The following is an 11,999-nucleotide window of genomic DNA, read 5'->3' as shown; positions in this document are numbered from 1 at the left end:
TTAGTGAAGGTCTGGTGGGGGGTTTGGACACACTGATTGGTCGCCCACTGGCCTTTTCTAATCCAATTGAGTTCTTATGGCCGGGCTCTAAGAATAGGACTAATTAAGCTAAAACACGGCAGCGACAACATTTCAATGGAGGAAATGCTCCTGGATAAAAACGGTGATATCGATCATTACAAACGGAGTGTTTTTGTCGGTATGTAATTGAGTGGGACAGAGCAAGATGCTTGAAAGGATTTTTACTGAGCAGAAGATATCTGGAGGACAACTCTGCGTATATCGAATGTAGAAAGGTAAACATGCTTTACAACTTGTCCTTGAACGTTTAATGTTACATAGTCATAGATAAATACAATGTCTTTGCACACATTAGGAAGCACATTATTAGTGGCGAACATAAGACTGGAAGGCCATCTCTCTAATACAGGCTATATTTAACAGCATAGCATCTTAATAACAATTATTTATTTCCCATTTAATAGCAAAACAGTTTTAAACCCTCTGGCACAGTTATACCATTTATGACAGAAGTATAATGAAGTTTAGAGTGTTTTGCCGATTCATATGCAGTTATGGCTATTAGGCCTACATCTGATTCGTTTCAACACAACATTTACATATAGTCCAGACAAGATATGTGATGCTTTTTTGCTAACTTTAATATTTCAATGCAGAAGACAAGTTGAACTTAATCACAGTATCATTCTGTCAAGAAGAGAAAATCAGGACAAACATTCATTTCATATGTATGGTTGATGTGAATCTCTTGAAATGAGTGTATTGTAGTAAGGGAAAGACTGTTTCGTTCATAGATTTGTGCCAAATTCTCACTATTAAGTATATTAACTATGACTTTTGCCTCAATAAACTCCTAACTATTACTTATTAATAGTTAGTAAGTTAGTTGTTAAGTTTAGGTATTGGGTGATTAAGGGATGTAGAATATGATAATGCAGAATAAAGCATTAATATGTGCTTTATAAGTACTAATAAACAGCTAATATCCTAGTAAAATACATGATAATAAGCAACTTAGTGAGAATTGGACCCTAAACTAAAGTGTTAACACTGTTTCTACTCCATGATTCAATGCAAGTGACAGTCCTGAGGGGCAGAAGTCATGCTAATCCACTACGGAGGGCAACCGGCATTAATTACTGCATAAACAATCCTCCAAACGGAATACAAGCTCTTGCCTTTTTCTTTTTTTTATACAAATTTTAAATAGATTTGTACACTGAGGCCTGGGAAGTGTGCAATAAATGGTGTTTTGCTTGTTGTTTTTGTATTATTATTTTTTGTGTGTGTGTGTCTAGTCTACGTGTACGTCTTTAGCTGTTATTTGTATTTTACATGTATTTATTGTCTGTAAAGACAGCTACTACTATGCACTACGCACTCTTGAGTCCATGACAAAATTCCCCTAGGGAACAATAAAGTATATTCTATTTTATTCTATTCTAATTGCAAATAGAAATATATTAAAATCACTATAAATCAATCTTATACAGTAGAACAAGATGCTTTAAAGTCAAATTGCAAGCCAATTCTTTTAACCTTTCTTTGAGTCTGCATACAACTGGGAAAAAACTCATGCATTCATTTGGATGAAATTGTCATATGTTGTAACATACAGCATGTCAATGACAACTGTAATTTAATTAGCATTTTTATGGTGCTTTAACTTTAGTTAGAAGACACATTAGAGCAAATCCAGCAGGCTCTGTCAAAGCCAATTACTAGAGGAGAAGTCTTGCATGCAAGTGTGCAAAAGCAAGACTGACATGATAAAGAGAAGATGTGCAGTGGTTAGTGCTTTCTTATGTTAAATGCAAGCAAGGTAATTCCCCCATTTAACTCCTGTGGTAAAGAGGTTTGCTGGAGACTGCTTTCGCTAAGCTTGCCAATTTAAGCAAATGCAATGAAGGTTACATGTAGTGTAATGATGGACCTTTTAAAGTTTAGGTTGCAGTCATCTGCAATCAAAGGGACATTTCATTAAAAAATTAAAATTTGGTCATAATATGCTCACACTCTTGTCAATAACACAAAAAAAATGAAAGAAAAATGAAAGTCAACGGGGTCCGGTGTTGTTTTGGACCCCATTGACTTTCATAGGGACACTAAAAATGGTACTCAAATATGTTGCTAGCTTATGGAAGTGAGTACTTGAGTAAAAAGTATGTGAATTAATGTGGATTTTCCATGGATTTATGCATACAGTGGTCATTAAATTGGATCTGACCTTCAAATAAGCAACAGCAAAGATAGTCTGCAAGTAAAACTCAATGTGAACTCTGTAATGTTCTCAGTGAAGGGTGGAAAGATGTGAATCCCTAGGCTAACGATGTCTCCAAAAGTTAATTGGCGTTACGAGTCAAAGAACCTGGAGTCTAAAGAAAGATTGAAGGTGTTTCCTGCCAAACAAGGGAAAAACAGTTATGAAATCCAAGGGTTCCCTTAGGAAAATTGCTTAATTGAGTTGAATATGTACTTTGTAGAGTAGTTCAAATCTTAAAAGTATATTTAAAAAAAGAAAACTGACTGTTTCATAAGTACACCTTTAAAAAGTGAACTCTGTAATAATGTCAAAGTACATTTTGACACTGTAAAAATTATAACATTGCTTTAACTCATCAAAAAAGGTCAGCATTTTTTTTTACTTGTTTATGTTATACTATAAGAAAGTAGTCAGTTTGATGTAATTTAAGTTGAAATGACTTAAACATCCAAGTTGATTTTACTTAAAAATTTAAGACAGTCACTTTTTTTACAGTGTAAGTTTGATAATCTTTTGTCATGCTACTAGAGAAGTACACTTATTTTCATGTGTTGATTATAAAACTTGATTTAAAAATTACATGATTATGATTTAACTGTAGTGTGTTATTTGATTATTTGCATTTAAAGTTAATATATTTTGAATGTACTAAATTTCAACTTTATCACTACAAATGTGTAGCTAACATAAATATATAAAAATATATAGTAAATAAAATAGGCTAACCAAGACATACAAGTTACAACAGAAATGGCATTAAAGTATATTTTAGTTTGCCATAAATGCAGTATACTTTAACCACAGACAAATGACAAGTTCAACTAATTGCATTTATTGTGAACTTAAACTATAACATATTTTCATTCAATTGTAAATAACTTCCATACTATTTTAAGTATTCCATACTATATTTAAGTATGCTAAAGAGTAGGAAGGCAGGGAAAACCAGTTATGAAATCCAACTAGGGGTTTAATAACATATCGTGTCACAATATATCGCAATACAAAATGCAACAATATTGTGGATAGTTCACCCAAAATTAAAATTACTGTGTGAGAAATGTTTTAAGTTTACTGAGTTTGTGTCAGTACTACATTAAACTACTATATATAATGTTTAATGTAATGTATAATAATGCAATGGGGGGATATTTGTGGGTCCCGATAATGCCAAATAATGTCTGATGTTACATGTAAAGTGGCCTACATTATTTTAAATATATCTAGTCAGTGACAGAGTGCAAGCATATTTGTCTAAAATAATTCTGTTTTCAGCTTCAGAATAATGCATATTTTTATTCTGGTGTCTCTATTGTCCTGTGCTTTAGGTTTCCAGCACCAAGTCCAAGCCTATTCATTTACAAAGTACATTTTTTTTTTACTTTACTTTACAAAGTAAAAACCAAATTTATCATTTTAATCAACAGTACATTTTTTGTTAACCTTTTATCGTATGTCTGGGAATACCGCAATAATATCGTATCGTGATTCTCGAGTTTAATATCGTGATATATATATCGAATCGTGACATGAGGGTCTCGTTACACCCCTAAATCCAACTCATACCTTTTCATGCGTGTGTGTGTGTGTGTGTGTGTGCTGTTGTAATGTGCTTGTGTGTGTTTTGCGTCTGGCAGAATGAGCATGTTTGTGACCCTGGCGGAGGTGCTGGAGTCACGAGGAGCACCGCTGGAGGAGGACGAGGTCTGGGCTCTCCTCATAGGGGCTGCAGAAGTCTTGATAGACATCTCCAGTAAAGGTAGTGCTCTTTCAACTCTTTTCCATGCTCTTATCCATAATTTCCAGCATAATCTGTCACCATTGTGCCTCCTTCCCTTCATCCAGATCCGGGTAACATGTGCTGTGTCATCAGTCCCGGCTCCATGCTCCTTTCTGCAGTCGGCAGGATTGCCTTCAAGACCTGTGGCCGATCTGAGGCCGTGGGATCCTTCACTTCGCCAGAACTGTCACAGAGCAACACTTCCCCCCGGAGACAGGCCACGGAGAAGGTGAGAGGGCCTACAATTGTGGTAGATACAGAAGTAGGGCTGCAAGAGACTGAAGAAAAATGTGATAATAACTCATTAAATAATGCGATATTCGATGTGCGTACGATAATGCTTAAAGTGTGTAAAATAAACGTAAATTATCTTTAAAATATATTTTAAATTACACATTTTCACATTCTTTTTTTGACAAGAAAACATCCCTACAACTTCAGAAAGTGAACAGCAGTGTTTTACTGTAGCATAAGAAGTGTTATTTTAACCCCTTAATTCTTGTTGCAAATTGGTAAATTACAGCTCCTCTATCATTTATTTTGGAAATCAGTCACCACATATGTAAGCTAGAGATTGTAAGCTTTCAAATGATATATAGTTTGTCAAGATTAGTTTAGGTTTAGTATAGTACATTACTGTTTTAAATGCCTTAAAAGTTTAAAACCACTGGGTTTAGGGTTTCAGGAAGGCCTACATTAGGTTTATTTAAATGTTGTGTAAAAGTAAAACACTGTATGAATTAAATATATACTGATTCTTATTAAAGCTACAAAAGTTATTCAGAAAACAGCAGTGAGGGATTTTCTCTTTGTCTTTTGTTCATGACCCCAGTTATTGCAAGCTGTTGCGATATGCATATCAGGATATATACATTTGTGATATTTCGATATATTGTGCAGCCCTAGTAGATAGCCTGACCTTCTCGCTGAATAAGAGAAGGAGTGGTCAGTGTCTTGAAGGGTCAGTTCACCCAAAACATCTGTCTATAATTACTCACGCTCATGTTGTTCCAAACCCGTAAGACTTTCTTTCATCTCCAGAACACAAATGAAGATCTTTATGTTGAAATCTGTGAGCTTTCTGTCCCTCCATTTACATCCCACGCAACTCCCACTTTCAAGCCCCAGAAAGCCAGTAAAGACACCATTAAAGTAATCCATGTGACTCCAGTGGTTTAACCTCAATTTTAAAAAGCGACGCAAGTGCTTTGTGTGCGCAAAAAACATAATTTACCATAGGGCTGGGCGATAAAACGATAACGATAATTATCGCGATATAATTTTTCTCGATAAAACGATATCAAGAGTTCGATAAATGTTCGATAATGTTTTTGCGCCAAAAGCGGAATGAATCTCATTTGAACCGCGCGCGCCACACGGACCGTTTATCCGCTCGGCTCAAAGTCCAAACAGCAGCGCGAGCGCGAGCTCACTCGAGCAGAAGCGTTTACTCTGATCGGTCTCGGTCACTAGATCCAGTGAGAAGCGCTTGAATTCAGCGAGGAACACAAATGTCTCAGTGATTTAAACCAGTTTAAAGGCAGATGAGACCGCGCTGACGAACAGGAGAAGCACTGTGCGCAACGATACAGTCAGAAGGCTTTTCCGTCGACACATTCCCATCATTTACCACCGATTTACTGTAACGTTAGCCTAGTAATATTAACTGCACCATGAAATGTGGGATATATATATATTGAATTGTATAATATTATTAATGTAGACAATGTATTAAAGGACTAATGGAATATAATTACAGTTTTTAATAATGTATTTAGGCTACTGGTTTTCATAAATACCATAGAAACGTCACAATATAGAAACTCTAACATAGAAACCATAAAGTTACAATAGAAACCATAGTTACATTTTATCTGTGGTTATCATGATCTAAATGCATGATGCTGGATGACCAATGGTTAATTTTAATACAACTAAAGAATATTACATTTTACCAAATAAAAATAATGTTATTACTTCTTTTTTTTTTACAGATGTTACTGTTTTTGTTAATGAACATAAATTGTATAAAGTAAATCTGCATCCTAACTCAAGCTAATACTACTGAAATAAAGATATTTATTTTGTTAAGGAAAAATGTCAAATATTTGAATGTTCACCTGTTTGGCAAGTGTTTGTCATGATATGTTCTGACAATAAAGACAGAGTAGTTTAAAAACACAACGCTCTGGTTTCTACAGCTTTCACTTAGGAGTACAAATCTGTCTTTAAACTTGAAATAAATAAAGATTTGACATTTATCGATAATTATCGATATCGACTGATATAAAAAAAAATATCGTGATATTTTTTTTTGGCCATATCGCCCAGCCCTAATTTACCACTTTATTTACAAAATATAAATCTCCAGCGCGCGTTCATGTATGCGTCGTGGTGCTCTCGTGAATGCGCGTTGGAGATTAATATTTTGTGGGGGGTTTTGCGCTCTCGAAACCCAAAGTTTTTGGGTGAACTAACCCTTCAAAGCATTAGTTAACTTCAGAATAAAAATTTCATGATAATTTACTCACCCCCCCCCCCCCCACATCATTCAAGATGTTTATGCCTTTCTTTCTTCAGTCGAAAAGAAATTAAGGTTTTTGAGGAAACATTCAAGGATTTTTCTTCATATATTGGACTTCAACGGGGACCGACCATAGACTGTAAAAAAAGATGGATGACGCCCCTTCGCTCTCTTCCATTGTTGAGAACTGAAGCCGCCAGTTACCCGATATTGCGCTGACATCTTGGGACTTGAGTCTGCGCAGTAGCGTTCTCGGGACCAGACTTGCGCAGTAGCGATCTCGGGAACAGACTTGGGCAGTAGCGATCTCAGGTCCAGACTTGCGCAGTAGCGATCTCGGGACCAGACTTGGGCAGTAGCGATCTCGAGACCAGACTTGCGCAGAAGCGATCTCGGGACCAGATCTGCGCAGTAGCGATCTCGTGACCAGATCTGCGCAGTAGCGATCTCAGGTCCAGACTTGGGCAGTAGCGATCTCGGGTCCAGACTTGGGCAGTAGCGATCTCGGGTCCAGACTTGGGCAGTAGCGATCTCGGGACCAGATCTGCGCAGTAGCGTTCTCGGGACCAGATCTGCGCAGTAGCGATCTCAGGTCCAGACTTGGGCAGTAGCGATCTCAGGTCCAGACTTGGGCAGTAGCGATCTCGGGTCCAGACTTGGGCAGTAGCGATCTCGGGTCCAGACTTGGGCAGTAGCGATCTCGGGACCAGACTTGGGCAGTAGAGATCTCGGGTCCAGACCTGCGCAGTAGCGATCTCGGGTCCAGACTTGGGCAGTAGCGATCTCGGGTCCAGACTTGGGCAGTAGCGATCTCGGGTCCAGACTTGGGCAGTAGCGATCTCGGGTCCAGACTTGGGCAGTGGCGATCTCGGGTCCAGACTTGCACAGTAGCGATCTCGGGTCCAGACTTGGGCAGTAGCAATCTCGGGTCCAGACTTGGGCAGTAGCGATCTCGGGACCAGATCTGCGCAGTAGCGATCTCGGGACCAGATCTGCGCAGTAGCAATCTCGGGACCAGATCTGCGCAGTAGCGATCTCGGGACCAGATCTGCGCAGTAGAGATCTCGGGTCCAGACTTGGGCAGTAGCGATCTCGGGTCCAGACTTGCGCAGTAGCGATCTCGGGACCAGATCTGCGCAGTAGCGATCTCGGGACCAGATTTGCGCAGTAGCGATCTCGGTACCAGATCTGCGCAGTAGCGATCTTGGGACCAGATCTGCGCAGTAGCGATCTCGGGACCAGATCTGCACAGTAGCGATCTCGGGTCCAGACTTGCGCAGTAGCGATCTCGAGACCAGACTTGCGCAGTAGCGATCTCGGGTCCAGACTTGCGCAGTAGCGATCTCGGGACCAGATCTGCGCAGTAGCGATCTCGGGACCAGATTTGCGCAGTAGCGATCTCGGTACCAGATCTGCGCAGTAGCGATCTTGGGACCAGATCTGCGCAGTAGCGATCTCGGGACCAGATCTGCACAGTAGCGATCTCGGGACCAGACTTGGGCAGTAGCGATCTCGAGACCAGACTTGCGCAGTAGCGATCTCGGGACCAGATTTGCGCAGTAGCGATCTCGGTACCAGATCTGCGCAGTAGCGATCTTGGGACCAGATCTGCGCAGTAGCGATCTCGGGACCAGATCTGCACAGTAGCGATCTCGGGTCCAGACTTGCGCAGTAGCGATCTCGGGTCCAGACTTGCGCATTAGCGATCTCGGGTTCAGACTTGCGCAGTAGCGATCTCGGGTTCAGACTTGCGCAGTAGCGATCTCGGGTCCAGACCTGCGCAGTAGCGATCTCGGGTCCAGACTTGCGCAGTAGCGATCTCGGGTTCAGACTTGTGCAGTAGAGATCTCGGGTCCAGACTTGCGCAGTAGCGATCTCGGGTTCAGACCTGCGCAGTAGCGATCTCGGGTCCAGACTTGCGCAGTAGCGATCTCGGGTCCAGACTTGCGCAGTAGCGATCTCGGGACCAGACCTGCGCAGTAGCGATCTCGGGACCAGACTTGCGCAGTAGCGATCTCGGGACCAGACTTGCGCAGTAGTGATCTCGGGTCCAGACTTGCGCAGTAGAGATCTCGGGTCCAGACTTGCGCAGTAGCGATCTCGGGTCCAGACTTGCGCAGTAGCGATCTCGGGACCAGATCTGCGCAGTTGCGATCTCGGGACCAGACTTGCGCAGTAACGATCTCGGGACCAGACTTGCGCAGTAACGATCTCGGGTCCAGACTTGCGCAGTAACGATCTCGGGTCCAGACTTGCGCAGTAACGATCTCAGGACCAGACTTGCGCAGTAACGATCTCAGGACCAGACTTGCGCAGTAAGCTACATTGAAACTGCAATTAGGACCTTCAGACTGTTGGACCCCATTGAAGTCCATTATATGGAGAACAATCCTGATGTTTTCCTCAAAAACCTTAATTTCTTTTAAATGAAGAAAGAAAGACATGAACATCTTGAATGACGTGGGGGTGAGTAAATTATCAATAAGTTTTTATTCTGAAGTGAAGTAGAAGATGCACTTTTCAAGCATGGTGTATGGCAAAGAATTTAGCATTTATTTGCTCTGATTATAGATGGTGGTTTACTCACTAGGCATGACTCTCTATTGGACAGTAGATTATCAACTTCCACAAAATCAGGTGGGTTCCTCTTCTTCACAAAATCATCTGGTAGTCTTTGGTCATTTTAGACAGAAAATATTTTTTAAATTAAATGTTTGGAATGGACCTGGACATGAATAGAAATAGAAAAGGCTAAATAGTCACACTTGGGATCTTCAGTCAAAAATGGCCACCAAAAATTAAATAAATTGAGAAATACAAAAAGATATGAAAATACAGTGCAATTTATTAGGTACAATCTACAAATCAGCCACGATGAAGTACTTTTTGATAATGTCTAAATATATATCTAAATGTGAACCTCTTAAAGGGATACTTCAGGATTTAGCATTAAGCTTTGTATCAGTAGAAAACCTGTAGTATTTTCAAATTACCGTGCTTTCCTCCCTCATATCCCCCTGAGACGAGAGATTTATGTATTTTTTGTCTGAAAAAAATCCTCCGATGACGTAAAAATCGTCGTTTTGAGTCATCTGAGGATTTTTTGGCCAGAGGCTAGAGACTACAGCCAGTAGAAGGCGCTAGATCCGCATGTTTTCAGCCCGCCCATAGAGGGATCTCACTCACAGAATGATCAGTGTCAGCCATCTTTTATTTGAAGCTAAGCTAACAGGCTCTTATTCTGTGGAGAAAGCTTAGTAGCGGTTACCATCCTCTTTTTCCCGGACATGTCCGGCCGTCGAGATCGTCCAAAATGTCTGGGATTCGGCTTTTGCTTTCTGCAGTCGCCATTCATTGTTTACATGCACACCTTTTGTTTCAATCTAACTGAACTCATCCCGATTGGTGAATCTGAATGCAGTGTTTACATGAACGCTAAAAAAGTGATCGGTTGACGTGCGTTTTAACATTGCTAAGAAAATCCCGGACATTTTGGCGATCTCGAAATCCAAAAAAACAGACTCGTCACGGAGACTCACTAGTAGCCTAGCCTTGTTGTTTAACTGCGCTCTTACCGGTAGGCGTGGCTTGGGAGTGTCCTCGTAGGGCAGCGAAGCAAGTGCATTATGGGAGTTGTTGTCTTTCATCCCCATAAGCCACAAATACATTTTCTGGCTTTTCTCAGTCTAGAAGGCTCCAAATTCAAAAATAATTTCACATTTCTACTACATGACCCATTTTAAATACACATTCATCTTTCCAGCGGTGAAGTATCCCTTTAATTATGTCTGAAAATACTCGTAAAGGCAACTTGGGAATACACAGCCCTATTACGTATGGTTTTCTTATTTCCCCCACCAGATGGCACCAATCTGCTTGAAATCCCATCAATATACAAAATATTAAAGAATAAACATTATTGAAGCAAACATTTTTCTTTCTTTTTTAAATTCAGCTTATTGTGTTCGGTCTGTTTTGTTCCCGAATGATCACAAATGTGACCGTGAGGAATACATCAAAATCAAATTTAACTGTTTTTGATGCCAGGAATCCCTCTTAAAATTAGCATTTATATTTATCAATGATCAAAACTAGCTAACGTCCAGAGCTTATTATTTTTCTATTTCTTTGAACACTTATCGAACCTCGTCTCCCGCTAGCCTGTCCAGCTCAGCGACGACCTGAACAGCCTTTTACTGAGCATGTGCGAGGACGTGGCTCACAAACGGGTGAACCTCCTGACGTTGCTGGAGACGTGTGAGCATCACCATGAGACTGCTGTCCTGCCCCGGCCAGAGAAAGCCATCAGACAGATGGCCGAGGACGTGCTGCAGGTACAGTAACTGTGCCGATCTACAGTGATTTAAACATTTAATACAATACTCTTAACCCCTTAAGCGGCACCCCCCTTTTTTAATAGACATGAAAATGCACATTCCGAACTTAAATGGTTGTAATTCAAGAATGCTTTGGAATATAGATTAGATTTAAAGATGACATTTGGCTGATTTTTGTAGAAGTGAAATAAATTAAGAAAGTTAAACAGATAAAAAGTTCTAGAAGTTTGAGTTTATGAAAATGTATATTTTATATAAAATATATATTTTCAAAACCTGGTGGACTCAAAAAAAAAAATCTGAACAAGTTGTGTTTCAAATTGTAGGTTGATATCTCAAAAAATAAGCTTTCAGTGAGATTTAGTTTGGGCGCAGTACCACACTTCTCCACTAGTGGACATCACTGCCTATATAAAGGCACCTCCATTTCCATATGTTGTTTGAATGATCTGAACCATTATTTTTACAATGTTCATACAATTTATGAAGTAGACATCCTATTCAGAAGTAGTGTTGGAAGTATTTTAAATGAATTCAACCTCTAAGAAACACAAAAAGATCATGTTTGTGCATTATAGCTCGCTGCCACATCACAAATGGTGAATCTATTATTTTTTTCTTCATATTAAAACATTTTCAGACGTTTTTTTCTAAAAGAATTGAATGGATGCTATCTTTTGAACTCTTGACATAAAAACAAACGGAGGTTTCTACCATTCTTTCATGATTTTTCATGTTCATCACTATTTCAAAATAAAGGTCTGAACACGCCTTATGTATGAAAATATTCCTGTTGCAAATTGATAAATTACGGCTCCTCTGTAATTTATTTTGAAAATCAGTCACCAAATATGTAAACTAGAGATTGTAAGCTTTCAAATGATATATAGTTTGTCAAGATTAGTTTAGGTTTAGTATAGGATATTACTGTTTTAAATATGTAATGGCTGTGGGCCAATGTAAGGGACAGCGTGAGAACATGCGATTACCAGCTAGCACTGAAACAATGTTTTCAGACACTTAATTGCAAGTTATTTACAATTAAATGGAAATGTATTATAGTTTAAAATTAAT

At 39.6% G+C, this 11,999-nt stretch overlaps 1 protein-coding gene across 3 annotated transcripts in view; it reads left to right on the top strand.

Moving 5' to 3' along the window:
* The first annotated feature begins 105 nt into the window (after nucleotides 1-105).
* Nucleotides 106-11,999, top strand: part of frmpd2 (FERM and PDZ domain containing 2) — a 50,787-nt gene continuing 38,893 nt past the window's right edge. For 2 of the 3 annotated variants that reach the window (XM_079596491.1, XM_079596493.1), the window contains exons 1-5: nucleotides 106-296; nucleotides 3,922-4,043; nucleotides 4,130-4,293; nucleotides 9,160-9,225; nucleotides 10,749-10,922. In XM_079596491.1, coding sequence (XP_079452617.1) covers nucleotides 3,923-4,043; nucleotides 4,130-4,293; nucleotides 9,160-9,225; nucleotides 10,749-10,922 — 525 coding nt within the window. In that variant the 5' untranslated portion in view covers nucleotides 106-296; nucleotide 3,922. The remainder of the gene's footprint in view (nucleotides 297-3,921; nucleotides 4,044-4,129; nucleotides 4,294-9,159; nucleotides 9,226-10,748; nucleotides 10,923-11,999) is intronic. The other variant, XM_079596492.1, reaches the window with a different exon arrangement.

This window comes from Phoxinus phoxinus (assembly GCF_949152265.1).
Source record: "Phoxinus phoxinus genome assembly, chromosome: 21".
Taxonomy (NCBI): domain Eukaryota; kingdom Metazoa; phylum Chordata; class Actinopteri; order Cypriniformes; family Leuciscidae; genus Phoxinus; species Phoxinus phoxinus.
Note: the sequence above shows the minus strand (reverse complement) of the source record. Positions and strands in the feature narration are given on the sequence as shown.